The sequence below is a fragment of the Ursus maritimus genome, unplaced genomic scaffold, assembly GCF_017311325.1.
Source record: "Ursus maritimus isolate PB19 unplaced genomic scaffold, ASM1731132v1 scaffold_4, whole genome shotgun sequence".
NCBI classification, from domain to species: domain Eukaryota; kingdom Metazoa; phylum Chordata; class Mammalia; order Carnivora; family Ursidae; genus Ursus; species Ursus maritimus.
In genome coordinates, this window is record NW_024426552.1 from 5,830,128 (window position 1) to 5,845,590 (window position 15,463).

Genomic DNA, 15,463 nt, shown 5'->3' on the forward strand with positions numbered 1-15,463 from the left:
GCCATGATAGGACTTTAGATTTTATCCTAAGAGCGGTGGAAATGCAGGGGAAGACGTCACCCAGCAGGGAGAGAAGACACAGAACCAGCTTTGGAATCAGAAAGACCTGGAGTCAGAAGACAGGCATGTCACTCTGGGAACCATATCGTGTGACCTCACTTTGCTCATTGGTACAATGGAGACGAAAGAACACCAGTGGATTAAGTAAAGATTAAGTGAACTAACCCACAAAAGTGCCTGTGTGCAGAGACCACGCCTTCTGCAAAGGGCCGCACAGCAATTACTTCAGGCTCCGTGGGCCACACGGGCTCTGGGCCAGCTCCTCGCCTCTGCTCCTGCGGCCTGCAAGGAGCCACAGACGAGCCGTAAACATTGGCTGCATCCCAACAAAACTGTACTTACGGGCACTGAAATTTAGATTCCATATAATTTTCACAGGTAATGCAATATTCTTCTTCTTTTTATTCTTTTCAACCATTTAAAAATGTAAAAATCATTCTTAGTTTGCGGGCCATACAAATAGAAGCAGCAGACTGAATTTGACTCACGGGCTTTAGTCTGTTGACTCCCGTAGTTGACACGGAACCAGTGTCTCTCCCCTTTCCTTGCTCCTTACACACATGTGCATGCACACACACACACACACATACCACACACAGACACAAACATGCGTGCGCACACACACAGCCACACAGGCACACAACTGTGAAGATGCAGAAGGGACGGGCATGTTCTTCCCTCAGCTGCTACTGCAACTGTACAAGCCTTTGGGCCAAACACATTTCACCTAATCCCGCCCTGTTTGCACTTCCTAAGGAAAAAAACTAGACCAACTATAATGCTTAGAATTCGTTTTTGATTTAGGCAATAATTTGCTATTATTTGAGCTACCTCAGACTTTATGAGCCATGAAATTGAAGCATAATATCACCAATTGTTCTCAAATTAAGTTACCCTATAAAACATCACACATTCTTGGGGTTTCTGAGCAGAAATGTAATCAACGTAGTCTGCACTGTATTTCCCCCACAGACTTTATTGGAATCACTCATTTTCTGCTCTGTCAGCCCAGTAGGATTACACACTGGTCATGAATCTCTCAGTCTGAAGCCATTGGCTGGCCAGTAATTCTCACAAATCTTCCCATCAGGCTGTGGATTCCAAATCGCATTGTATTGCAAGAAATAACAAGCCTCCGCCAGCAAAGGAGGGAAGGCAAACGCGGGGTGGCTCGCAGCCCAGGACCCAGCCTGTCGCCTCCAGCTCTGCCCCTCACCCGGGTCCAGGGAGAGTCCGGAGCGCCCGCTTCAGAAACGCTGGACAGCGCTTCTCACCCGAGGCCATAGCCCCGGCGTGATTTACAGGCTGAACGAGGTGTGAGTTAAATATTTACCATCTGCAGACGAGCACAGCTCTCTCCCCATGCAGCAGGGACGGGGCACGTCTGCACACACTCCCGTGGGAGCAGCTTCGGTCCCAGCAGCTGGGCCGTGTCAGGTGAGGACGCGGCAGGTGCGTGTGTGTGTGTGTGTGCGTGTGTGCGCATCTCTACAAAGGTAAGTGCCAGAAGAGACTTCAGGGGCCCGCCATCCGTCCCTTTGTTCTACTGATGTGTCAGCGAAGCCGTGACCTACTCAAGTTCAGTGCAGCCCAATTCCTTTCCCCCAAATGGTGTCCTCTTTTGATAAATGGATTCATCCTTAAGGAAAGGGAAAAGTGGAATGCTATTCAGCTACACGTCTTTCCCCATGACCTTACAAACACATTCTCCATTCCTGGATTTCTGTTTCCCTAATGTTGCCAGATTCTCAGGGCTGAATATCTTCTGAGTGCCCACCGTCCACATCCATTTTCTGCCCTTCTCTGTCCTGTATGGATGACATCAGAGGGCACCATGGACCTCTGGTTCTGCTCGTGCTTGGTCAACGGGAGGCGTGAGCAGGAGAGTGAGGAGAAGGAGTCTTGGTCACCTTACTCCCCACTGCCAGGTGTCCAGGACTTGGCAGTGTCCCTGTACCTAAGGCCAGCAACTGTCCTGGGCCTTCTCCATACCAGTCTAGCCACCTCTCCCTGTCCTGTCAGCCATAGGGATGGTCACAGCTCCTCAGACCCTCGGGTCGTGCCCAGGCCTGCTCCACCCCGTGTCTGTCCCATCCTGCCACCCTCCCAGCCCTTCTTTACTGTCCTCTCCCCAGCCCTCTCATCTCTGCTGCAAGTTCTCAGGTGCTCCACGGGGAGGACCGTCCTCCCTCTTCACACAGGATGGAGTTCTCTTCCACAATGATGTCAGAGCGCTCACGTGGCAGGGCTCACGTGGCAGGGCTCACGTGGCAGGGCTCAGGTGTTGACACAGCATCTCGTACATGCTGGGCAGCTTTTGGTCATCAAACTCCCAGCATCTTGCAAGGCAACTGTAATGCTTCTAGCGGTTTCCAAGGTCAGGGCCATGCAGAGCGAAGGAAGCCCTTCTCTTCAAGGTCTCCAATTATCTTTCATGTGCTGACGTTACCTCTTACGCCCAAGTAAACTGTGGGAGGCCCCTGAGTTCAGGCGGCAGGCTTGGAACCCGCCCGAGGAACCAAGGTCAAAGATGCCTGGAAGGATGGACAGGGGTGGCTTCCACGGCGAGGTCTTTATGACACACACCGGTGAGAGACACTGATTTTGGGAAACCTGTATCTCACAACCACTCCTTAGCAGTAGCCCCGTCGGCCTTTCTGAGAAACACCCTTGGCATGACATTTTGCTGTGACTGACCCCTCTCGCAGCGTCCCCCGGAGCCCGCCTCAGCTCTCTGAAATGCAGAAGTAAGGGATGAACTTACCACATCAGCAAAATACCATTTTCAGTTGAGAGCTGCCTTGGGGTTTCCAGGCTTCCTAAATAGAAACCGGCAAGTACACAGACACAGCACTGACAGAAAACACCGTTGAGCGTCTGTGTAAAAGAGCCCATCCGTGACACATCAAGGTCATTTCCCAGTAGCTAGCTCCAGGTCAGCACTGTCCTGTAGAATTTTCTGCAGCAGCGAAACCTTCCATCTGCAATGCCCAACCAGTAGCTGCTAGCCACATGTGGCTATGGAGCACTTGACGTGTGGCTAGTGGGACCAAGAAAATGGATCTCATATTTTATTTACTTTCAAATGATTTAAATGTAAATAACACATGTGCTAAGGTTTTGTACAATGCAGCTATAGATAGTTCTGTTCAAAGAACTTGCCACCTCTTGTGCAATAAAAACCGGCCGAGAAACCTTACTTCTGGAATAAGCTACTGTAAGAAAGTAGTCCGTTGGCGACACAGAAGAACCGCCCAGAGTCAGATATTTTGAGAGTGATTCAACAGGCACAACCTAAATTGGAGACATTTCCATGAAAACCCTTTGGCGTTGTTCTGCTGAGTTCAAAATCGAAAGTTCAATGATATTCTACATGCAACTCCCGCTGACCCCTAAAATAACCACCGAAGTACGATCCTTACAGCAGACAGATGGCGACGATTCATTACGCTTCGATATACTGTCTTTCTCAATACTGGCCTGTTTGATCTCAATATTTACTAGATGCCTACAGAACGCCAGCTTCTGTAAAGCTTACAGAAGGCATAACTGACATGACATTTGCCTCGTCTCTGGATGGGAGCTCTGTGGTGGTTTAAGGAGAGCAAAGCATGAAGTGAAGAGTATGGAGTTCACTCACTGACCAGCTCTACCCAAAGGGTCTCGTCTCGTGACGCTCTTGTCCTTCCCCTGGACTTGTACCCATTCAAGGACGGTGCTGGGAGACAGAACCACGCTGGCACGGAGTAAAGGAATGACAATAAGCAAGAGTCTCGTTTTTCAGCAGGTGAATTAGAATGTTTTTACATATAAAGATACCTTAGGAAAGTGATATCGCCATAGTCATGGGTTTTAAACATTTTGCATTTTAGTTCTATTTCAAAGAAAATAGGCAGCCAATTCCCTCCCTTTAGGGACACAGTCCTAGAAGAGATGACTTTTTTTCAAGATCCTCTAAGCGGTGGTGATACTCAAAATATTTGACAACCCGTACGGCATGAACACCAGCCACTCCGAACAGATATTGTGTGAGTGCCACGGGTCAGAATGGATTATCTTCCACGGCCCCATGCGTGCCAGCAAATAGCCCCAGAATTCGTGGTTGATTCACACGAGGGGGTTCAGGGTAGAGGTGGAATGTGATTTGAGATCATAAAAATACTGTATAAATCACGGCGGTACGGCGGTTTGTCGACCACCGAGTGGATCAGCAAGCGGGAGTGTTAAGTGATAAGCAGCATTACCACGATGAATTGGCACTGTTTACTCCAAGAAATCTCGAAAGTCTTAACACATTTCAAGGACACTTTGAAGAAGACGACCTTTGAGGAAGGGCAGACAGTGATTTGAGGGGCACGGGGAGCTTGCGATCCTGGGGGCAGTCGAGTTCTGCGTGTCCCCACTCGAGGCCCATGTGCTTTGTGAAAAGTAACCAAGCTACACGCCTACAATTTGTGTACTTTTGGGACTTACACCTCAAGGAGGTATTTTGATTAAGCACATGAAGCAACATGTTGAACGCGGGTATTTATTAACAGAAGTTATCCTCAGAATAGTGTCAAGTGAGAAGAGCAAGCTATGAAACAAGGTTTATGATGGTCCAGATTTCACAAAACACGTACGTGTGTGTAAACGCGCGTGTGTGAGCTGTTACATACTTACCTAACTACGCCTGCTTCTGAACAATGGGATTAGGGGTGATTTCAATCATTTCTTAAAACTGTATTTTTAATTTTTTATAATAAACATGCATTGATTCTATAGGAAGAAATATGTATATTATCTTACTGCAGAAGGAGCCTGGGAGCAGCTGGAGTTTGCACAGCAGGGACAGTGCAGGGAAAGCCGGGAGGATACGGGGGTCCCGGTGAGTCGCCCGGTCTTTCCTCCCCGGGCCTAACATGGGTCCAGCATTCAGCACATACTAGTGATTGTCATCGCTACCGACTAACTCGAAGGCAGCACTAAAATCTTAACACATTTCAAAAGTCACGTTCCACGTTAGCAGTGCCAAGGTTGGGCATGTTGTTAATTACTGAGCAGTTGCTAATTACCAGCCATCACAGAAATCCGTACCAACTGGCTCAGCGCTCCACCAAGTAACAGCCCTGCCTCTGGGGTAAATACGAAGAGATGGGTGGGCAGGAAATTCACGGACAATATTCACACGAAAAAAAAATATCTGGAAAAGTTTATTCTTCATAGCAACATTCATATTAACTTTTATGGGGCAAATGTACAATCATCAAAGACTAACATGAGGATGTGATTTTGTTTTTTTTGTACAGACATCTCCTGTTTTGCTTCTTAGAAATGCTTCATTCTTAAACATCAAGACTCCTTAAACCACCACCTGCATAGTAAGGAACTCAGAAAGGCAGTAACATTCTTTGGTGTTTTCTCTTTTATTTATTGAAGAATGTGTTACCCATTTCCAGTATTTTCACGGCATTTGTGGTATGTAAGTTACGTCCCCTACAAAGCACAATCCAGAACTACCTCATCGGGTAACATGAGAGCGAGCCTGATAAGAGCAGATACACGTGAATGTCTTCACGTCAATATCCAATAATGAGATCTTTCACAGTGTGCACATCGGCTTTGAATTTAATTTTATTCTTAACCTATAAGTTCTGATTTTTCAGGCGATCTTCGATTTCTGATTGATCCTGATACGTATGCTCTTTTTTCACGGATAATATACAATAATGCCCCACATATTAAACATACATAAATATTGTCTTCATATGATGTAGGATAACAAAAATATTTTGAACGTCATGTAAGATAGAGGCTTATCCACCATCGATGGGACACAAGAAGGAGTGTCGAGTGACGAGTAAATTAAAATGATGAATTTGCAGATTTTACTTAGTTACTTGGTGGAATTCACGAAAATCTTGAAACATTTCGAAAGCCAAATTCTACTTTGGGAGGTGGGGAAACAGACTCCTTCTCTCCCCACAAAGGGGAGATTATTCCAGCCTCGCTGCGTCCCCGTAACTCTGGCAAAGCGGGAGTCCAGCCTTGGGACAGAGAGGAAGGACGAGCCCATGTCGGCGGGATGCGGGTCATCAGCCACGTGCAAAACAGAACCGGAGGGACACCTTCGCTAGACCAAAGTTACGTTCCTGACGGTCCTAGGACTGGCCATGATGAAGGAAACCTGCGGGGGACCTGCAGGGCCCTGCCACCGGTGGTCAGGTCCCTGGCGACAAAGGGAAGAAAGTGTATTTAATCAGTGGAGAGCAACAGGAAAGGCAAACTTGAGCCGACAGCTCCACGCATCAGGTGAGAAGAAACGTGAGGGCCCAGAGAGGAACCAAAGGTGTTAAAACCCGTCCTTCCTTTATTTCATTATTTTCAATAACCACACCCTCCAGAAGTTTCCGAGTTCAGGGCCTACCGAGTAATGCAGTTCAAAGAATCCAGTATTTGTTCGTATGAAGGCAAATGACAGCAAAGATGCCCTGTTCCGGTTTGTTTTCTTTCATTTTTTTTTTCCCAATCTTCCTATGGAAATTCTAACTTTTGGATGAAAATATAAAATATTTCTAACCTTCTGTAAAAGCATACTTTCCTTCTAAAGGCAAGGGGCGAAGTTGAACAAATGACAGTACAGGTCGCCCTGCTCTCAGAAATGGGGTCTTTGCCTTTCTCCTTGGGAAATGTGATCCCAGGCAAACCACACACTCCTCCAGAGGGGCCAGTGCCTGCCCAGGAGTACTGCCCTACTGCAAAACACGCACTAAGTTTTCCTGCCGGTCCGGACACCGCCGGCTTAGACTCGAGGGCACTGCGGCCACACTGCACGCCCTAAATAACGTAAGTGGGCACCATGCATTATTTACGTTGCGATGCAATGTCAGTAAGCCTTGAGGATAGAATCACTCTGCTCGCGGGCTTCACTTAGCAGCTCCCAGCCATGCAGGGAGGACGGGAGGCAGGTGGAACCCCTCACCGCCCTGCTCTAAGAACTGGCCTTCTGCTGTGAATATGCGTGACATTTTTGCAGTTGTTGTTTGCCTTGTGTTTTCCCTGCTGGGCTGTGCAAACGCGTTGCTGTTTTCTAAATTTACCAAGAGTGTATTTCTGTTTATCTCGGGAGGGTGGTGATTAGCGGGGAAGACTGGATCCATGTTTCACGTCGTTCGTGCCCTCACCCTTCAAACCTGACAGACTCAGGAGAGAAAGAAATGGAGTTGCCCAAAATAAACAGAAAACATGACTGGCAGGGAGTTGAGGCCTGGAGAGAGGAGAGGAAAAGGAGGACTCTGTGTGCACTAGTCACCAAGATGCAAAACGTTGGCAAAGCCCATGACTTCATATAAAAACAAAGGGTGCGTGCCCTTCCCACCAGCTGTAATTGTTAGTAAGACTTTCTAATTTTGTTAGTGTTGTCCTCGCGTGTTTCATGGGCAGTTATACCTGAGCTTACTGCACTTCACCAACAGAAAGTCCTTTCTAGAAATAAAGTCAGTATTAGGTATCCTGGCTGTAAGCCCAGCCTGGATAGGAATCAGCGGTGAAGAGAAGCGTCATGTTTTGGTATTTGTCAGTTTGCAACATCACTTCTTGTTTTCCTTTCTGATCCTTCCTACAATTGAATGCATGCTCTGGGGTCTCTGCAGCCTGAAATCCTGATTTTCTTTTTCTTTCTTTTTTTTTAATAATAATTTTTTATTATATTATGTTAGTCACCATACAGTACATCCCTAGTTTTTGATGTAAAGTTCCAGGATTCATTAGTTGCCTATAACACCCAGTGCACCATGCAATACGTGCCCTCCTTACTACCCATCACCAGTCTATCTCATTTCCACCCCCACTGAAGCCCTCAGTTTGTTTCCCAGAGTCCATAGTCTAAAATCCTGATTTTCTGGGGCGCCTGGGTGGCACAGCGGTTAAGCGTCTGCCTTCGGCTCAGGGCGTGATCCTGGCATTATGGGATCGAGCCCCACATCAGGCTCCTCCGCTATGAGCCTGCTTCTTCCTCTCCCACTCCCCTGCTTGTGTTCCCTCTCTCGCTGGCTGTCTCTATCTCTGTCGAATAAATAAATAAAATCTTTAAAAAAATAAAAATAAAAAATAAAATCCTGATTTTCTTTCATCCACAGGGAATGTAGTGTGCCTTAGGACCCACCTAAAGTGCAGGAGGTTTAGAAAGTGTTCCCCCACAGCAGTGCAGCTTAGATTGTGAAGAGCCTCTGCTTTGAAACCCTTCCATCTGATACTCATCACAGCATCGCATAGCACCCCAAATTCCTCTCCATGCTTTGTGGCAGGCTTGTGGAGTAGAAGTCACTTCCCACGCACTAAGGAAAAGCCCCGCACCCTGTCATGGGTTGCCCTTAAGAACAGCGCTGTGCCTGTCTGTTACGTTGTCATGTTGGGCCATGAAAATATGGTCCTCGAAGCAGATCACCTGGAGAACATGGCAAAACTATCCATTCTTTGGCCCTATTTCCCAGAAATTCTGATCCAGAATGGCTGGAAGAGGCTCAACTTTGCATTGTAAGAAACACCCAAAGAGCTTCTGGTATACCGCTCCACTGAGACCTACAGCTGAAGCAGCAAGGTATCAAGATATAGAAGCTTATAGGTCCTAGAGGCTCCTCCGTGCTCAGCAAGCATTCCTTGGGATCCAAGACACTGGAAACACATCCTTCCTTTCTGCCACTTGGTTGTAGGAACAGGGACTGTCCCCACCTCTCAGCCCTTGATGAAAAGCCCCATGTTTAGGGGAGACCCTAGCAGGGGAGAGGGCTTACAGGTGGGATGAGCAAGGCTGGGAGCTCCAGGCAGCCAGCAGGTACTTTTTCCTGTGTTTACAGCCCAGAGTATCCAACAGACCTGACTCATGCCAGCCTGTCCCTGAGCAGAGCCCTCACGGCTCTGAAGCTTTCTCGGGGCTGTCAGCACTGAAAGCATCTGGACATAACAAGAGATCTACAAAGGAGGCTCCCCACAGCATCTCAGGTTGATCTTCCCCAAGGCAGTGTAGGTCTCTGGCATTCTGGACCTCAATCAGAAGGGTATGATGGAGCAAGGGTCATGGAGGCTGGGGCAGCAACAAGTGGGGTTCGTAGCCCGTCTTAAGTATTAATAGTCCAGCTTCCTGTTTTGGTAACCATTGGGTGCGGGACGTAATACAATTATGCCTGGTCCTGCATGATGAAGATGCGGTGCCTGGAGGCTCCCCACAGTCTGCAGACCAGACACAGATGGGGAACTCTGGGTGGGGCTGGAAGTTGTGGTCTTAAAGGTGAGGATGAGAAACCCCAAGACACTTCTTGCTCCTCAGAGCGCTTCCCTGGTCCCCGAGCCAGATGTGAGGGCACACTTGAGGCTCAGGACTGGACCCTCCTCCACTTAGAGGGGATCCCCACGATTCCAATAAGGGCACAGGCATCCTCCGCCCCTGGGAAGGGTCCAGGGCAACCCCTCCCCAGCGTACTTAGCATGGGTATCATGAATGCCGTGGAACATGAGCAAATCATAATCATAGGTGGCATGAAGCTACAAAGTAGGCAAGTTGGTCATCGGCAATGTCCCACTGTCCCAGCAGCCCCTCACTTCCATCTTGCTATAAGGGAGCCAATTGCCCTTAGACCTAGTCACCTAGACAATCACCTCACGTTGTCTTAAAACTCAGACACACTCAGACTGCACCCCAAGTCCACTGAGCCGGGGGGCCCACAGGCGGGACCAAGAATCTAGGTATCCTAAAGGCCACATCGACAATTTCCATATGCAGCCCCTGGCCCTTCAGACTTTCCCTTCCTTGGATCTTGTTTGAACAGGATACCCTTGCGGAAAACCGTGGTGCCCAAGGTTGCAAAGGAGCAAAGTGCAACCTAACGTGGAATTATGTCCTTTCTTCAACACCCCCAAACAGTGCTTTATGCAGCACTCATCTACACCAGTCTGATAGCATTGCTTGTCACGACTGGAGTGTGACGGTGTCTGCTGCATGCACACTGCTCGTACCGCCTCGCTTGTGACAGCATAACTCTAGGCACTGGAGACATTCTCCGCTTCAACAAATGACTTTTAATGAGCACCTGGGAACGCTGTGCTAGACCGCGTGGTCCGTGGCCACCCGTTAGTTAAGATCCAAAAATACTGTGAAAATAAGACCAGCAGGTTGAGCAGATGAGAAAGCCAGCATGAAGAGAGAACAAGGGGCACGGACTCCACAGTGGCTGTGCTGTTGGCAAAGCCAAGATCGCCCCCCTGTGAGACCTATTAATACAAAATGGGAGCCTCGGTGGCCGATGCATGCGCCACACTTCCACGGATAGGACGTGCATCTGCCCCCCCCAGCTCCACGGCCACGGGGACTGGGAAGAGCTTTCGCTGCAGGCTGACTCCCAGCTGGAAATCTCTCAGCTGGAGCCACGGGGTGTTCAGGACCCGAGGCTAGTGCAGATTTCTGCACAATCATGTAGTCTGGTGTCAACAACTCCGACAAGCCCGCTTTTGGGGCAGAAGTCGCACTGGAGCCCATGTGCATGGAAGGACCCCACAGCAGTACAGCAGCTCATAGGCTGGAGGCACACTGAGGCCTGTGGGGAGGAGGCCAGGATGAAAGTGAGACAAAGAGGCTCTGAGAAACTCTCAGCTGCGCCTCCTGGGCCATTAGGGGTCAAGACTCCCTACAGAATGGAGAAAGGCTAGGAGAAAAGAAAGCGCACTGAGGAAGGTCCTTCTCGACGTGCACAGCGAGAACATGGCTGCATGGACCAGGCATGGCTGCAGGCCTGGCCTTGGGAAGTCCTAAAAGGAACCTCTGCACCGCAGCTCACCTTGACCTGCTCCTATACTCAATGGCTTGGCCACTTGGCAGCTCTCGAGTGGCCAGCTGCCCACATGCAGGACTTCGTCTTCTTTGGGCCATGGGCTCCGAGGCCCGGCCACCTCCTCCAGCATCCGTCTTGCTCCCTCCCTTCCCTACATGCTCACGGAAAGCATAGCCCACATCTCGAGTCCGTGCTCTCCAAATAGACAACCTGCAGACAGGACCTAGGCTTGTCCCCGAGAGGCACCCTTTGGTTCACGATCAGAGATGGACCTCTTCAAAACTGTGCTCGCACTAAATAGCCCCAGGTCAGTCTCTAGCCCCGCAAAAACTGCTCATCTTCCTTGCGTTCTGTTGACTTCTTAAGGACCCTGACGCTCTGGGCTGAGACGCACCCTTCCCTAGAAGCCTGACAGACACTCCAAGAAACAGGTGTGCGTGACCATCCCCTAGGGCCCAGCACCTTCAGGCCACTGCTCCTTTTCCACCAGTAGATTATTCAGCTGGTTACATGTTTAAGTAGCAGAAACTTAAGTTTCTCTCCCTGCGTATTTTCAAAACACTTCAAGCCTAAGAAGCATCTACTCTGAGCTCCAAAACGTCACTCTCCATTCCTGTATCCAAAAGCATCTAGAGTTCCCCTTTTCCCTCATTTCTACTTCGTTGGGGGGGTGAGGATCATCTGACATAATCTTTTCTGACTCCCTCCCTGCCTAACACATGCCCCCAACTCAAGACATAAGCACTTTGACTTGTCTGGTGGAAAGACACGTGTCAGTAAAAGGAAACCATAGAAAAGCCACAGAAATCAAGGCTGGAGGAAAAGTGTTCCTGGGTGAGTATGTTGGGTTCGGGGAGAAGAGAACCGTCCATCAGCCCACAGCCCCCACTCGGGTCCAGTTGTGCAGGTTTGACAGGAAACATCCTTCATAGCCTGGTGATTACTCCCTTTGGCCAGCCACCCCTCACTCAAGAGATGGCCCCTCGGAAGAGATCCTGCTGCATCTCCAGGGCGAGCGCTCCCAGGGCCAGACTGAACGCATCAGAAGACATACGTGCCAAAGAGAACAGCCTTGCTGGGAAGAAATTTACCTCTCCGTTTTCCTGACACCCAGCCTAAGGACTTGGCCTGAACTTGTACCAGGAACCCAACAATTTGTCACTTAGGCCGATGTTCTTGGGTGCCACAGATCCCTCATATGTCTTCCCATCTGGCTACCCCTGGTTTTCCACTAACGGCATCACTTAGGTCCGCCCGATACATAGCTGAGCATCAGTCAAAGCTCGCCTCCCCCACAAAGGCCTGGAGGCACACGTCACTGGCAAGATATAGGGATTGAGCTGAATCCCAACTGCAGGGAGAAATATTATGGCCTGGAGCTGCCCAGAAACCCAAGTCAATATCTACCCCTAGAAAGAATGATGGGTCTGGGAAGGCACTCCCAGCAGCAGCACCTCAGACTGACAGCGACTCGTAGGCAGAACACAGCCCAGACCTCGGCTCCCATGTCGGAAACCCAATCTGCAGGCGGGCCTTTTCCAACAGCTAAAGGGGAGAACAGCCATACATATCGGGGACAGCATTGCAGAGTCACATCAAAGTGCTTCTCACTTGAAGGTGCCTTTGCGCAGGTCAGAAAATGATCAGAAAATATGTATTTTGGGCGCCTGGGTGGCGCAGTCGTTAAGCGTCTGCCTTTGGCTCGGCGTGATCCTGGCGTTCTGGGATCGAGTCCCACATCGGGCTCCTCCGCTGGGAGCCTGCTTCTTCCTCTCCCACTCCCCTGCTGTGTTCCCTCTCTCGCTGGCTGTCTCTCTGTCACATAAATAAATAAAATCTTTAAAAAAAAAAGAAAATATGTATTTTGCCTACTATGACCATGGATATAAAGGATCGTATTTTCTGTGTATGCACCCCAATTCACTCATCTGTGGCAACCAACACTGACTCCATGTCAGAAAAGTAACATACCAGGTCCTCACGGGTCCTGAGTGACTGTGTTCTTCGTAAGGATGGAGCCCATCAGAGTTTGCCTCACAACCGACAATATCTACAGCTAGTGGTCCTTGCCTGGAGCTCGAGACCTGCACATTCAACTGCCCACTTGGCGTCTCTATGTGGGCGTGTAAGAGATACCCCAAGATCTACAAGCCCCCACCTACACTTCTGTGCAAGAGATAAGAGATGCAGTATATCCCCCACGCTAACAGGTTAGCCAGTGAGCACTGGCCATGTTCTTCCATCACGAACACAAAACAAGCACCATTCTATAATCACCTACCACCAGGCAAGGGTTTTTAAATGGAAAAATTAAAAAAAAAAAACTCAAAATGGGGAAAACGGTCTGAGTCACCTGATAAGGTCGCCTATTTCTCTGTTGTTCCCGAACACTGGATTCAGAGGACTCTAGAGCGGGAGAAACGAGCTCTGCAAAGGAAGAATGACTTTCGAGTGATAAGTAACAAAACCCAAATGACATCCTAGCAATTCTGATTTGTAGGGAAACTCATTTGCTTTCACACAGTAACCCGAGCATAAAGTAATCCTTAACCATAAACAGACTTGTTTCTAGAGTTCCCTTGAGGTTATATACTTTTCTAATCTTTTCTTTCTAATGAAATCAAAGTATGGCGAACTCACAATCCAGTCCTTCCTTGACTCAGTAGTCTCATCCAGAGACAAGGTGAATCTGTAGCTTTAATGCTGACCAAGGAAAATAAACACAGGACCCAAGAGGACAAACAGACAGAGAGGTTTGGTTTGGGCCATGATTTTGGTCAAGCTGCTTGATTAATTGCTCAAAACACTAACAAATCAATATTTGTCCACAGGAAATTTTGTAAGCTGTGATCAGAATATGAAAGGACACAGTCATGCTTCCCGGAATTTTTGAGAATCTTAAGTGAGCCATTTGGAATGGACCTGGGAGGGGGCCTTGGTGAAGGGGGAGAAATGGGCCATGGAGGGCACCCCCAATCTTAGTGAAGACAGTTGGGGTTGGGGGGGAGGCTCTTGCCAAGAACTGATTAACGAAACATCTTTCTGTGGAATTTGTTTTGCCAGGTAACTTGTAAGGGCCGGGTCTCCCTCTCCCACCCGTTCATACTCCACTCCTCTCTCATCTGCCTTCCAGAAGGATCTCAGATCAAATCCTACCCCTGCTGCTTGCTGGTGGCCGAGCCTTCTGAGATGCCCCCACCAGGACTGTGTCCTCAAAAGGGAAGACATTCAGGTGCTCCAAAGACTTTTCAAAACTGGGTTTCATTTTCAACATTCTCCCAGACCATGGGAGATGGTCTTATCCAAAGCTCGACAAGAACAGATTTCTCTCCGAGTTTCGTTTTTATTTGACGTTTTGGAAAAATGACCCTCAATGTATTAAAATGCCTCCTCACATGCTTTACTAAAGGTAGAAGGCTTTAACAAAAGAGAAAGCAGGATGCCTGGGTGGCTCAGTCATTAAGCGTCTGCCTTCGGCCCAGGTCATGATCCCAGGGTCCTAGGATGGAGCCCCGCATTGGGCTCCCTGCTCAGCAGGAAGCCTGCTCTCCCTCTCCCACTCCCCCTGCTTGTGTTCCCTCTCTCACTGTCTCTCTCTCTGTCAAATAAATAAATAAAATATTTTTTAAAAAAAGAAAAAAGAGAAAGCATTAAAAAAAAAACCCAGAAAATTCATTTTAAAACCCTTTAATTTTCATCCCACTTTATTTTAAACTTTGGAGGAAAAGGTGGATTTTTACTTTTTATAGAATATTTCTATATCCTAGAATATTTCTAGTCCTGAAATTTCTCCTTCTGAAAATTACTCCAAAAATAATGACCAACAAGGGCCGAGTCCCCTGCCCGGCACAGTCAGTGCTCGGTCAGCCCCTCCCCCACACTCCCCTTCAGGTCAACTGCCCCACCCCCCACTCACCTGTCGTCCTCGGCTCATCTGGGCTGTAGGCTTTGTTTTCACTCCCACTTTTTACTTTTGTCTCCACAGTTTCTTTGTTTGTCTTCACGCTTGCAGATTTCCTGGAATTAGACCATTTTGTTTTATTTTATTTTATTTAGACCATTTTAAAAAGCCAAATGCTAATCAGCAGCGATGTTTGGTTCACTCTGCCCCACCCAGAGCATTCTTGCACGCTGAGCCTTCCACGGGGTCAGGACGGAAACTCACAGCCACCAGCACGACCGTGTAGGTGGTCAGCTTGCTCACGCTCCCACTGGGGTGGAGAGAGGCCCATGGACTCCATTCCCCTGTCCATAATCAACACCCAGAAGCCAGTGACCAAATTAAGCAGGATTGGCAAACTATGACCCACAGGGCAAATCCCCCACCTCTTTTTATAAATAAGGTTTTACTGGAACACAGCCACACCTGTCTGCTTCCATATTATTTACGGCTGTCTGCATGGTACAACCACAAAACTGCGATAGAGAGCCCGTGGCCCGCAAAAGCAAAATATTTACTATCTGGCCCTTTATAGAAAACGTATGCCAATCTCTGAAATAAAGTAAAAATTTGTGCAGTTTCCCAGGGGAAGAAAACTTGGCAACGGACAGCCAAATGTTTAAAGATATTCATGCTTGACCACTAAGAACGTATTGTAGGG

General features: G+C 48.5%; 1 protein-coding gene across 1 annotated transcript in view; it reads right to left on the reverse strand.

The window, feature by feature from the left end:
• Window positions 1-10,518: 10,518 nt before the first annotated feature.
• Window positions 10,519-15,463, reverse strand: part of IGSF5 (immunoglobulin superfamily member 5) — a 33,839-nt gene continuing 28,894 nt past the window's right edge. The window contains exons 6-7 of the mRNA XM_008701963.1: window positions 14,779-14,879; window positions 10,519-10,628 (exon numbers count right to left, since the gene is read on the reverse strand). Coding sequence (XP_008700185.1) covers window positions 10,519-10,628; window positions 14,779-14,879 — 211 coding nt within the window. The remainder of the gene's footprint in view (window positions 10,629-14,778; window positions 14,880-15,463) is intronic.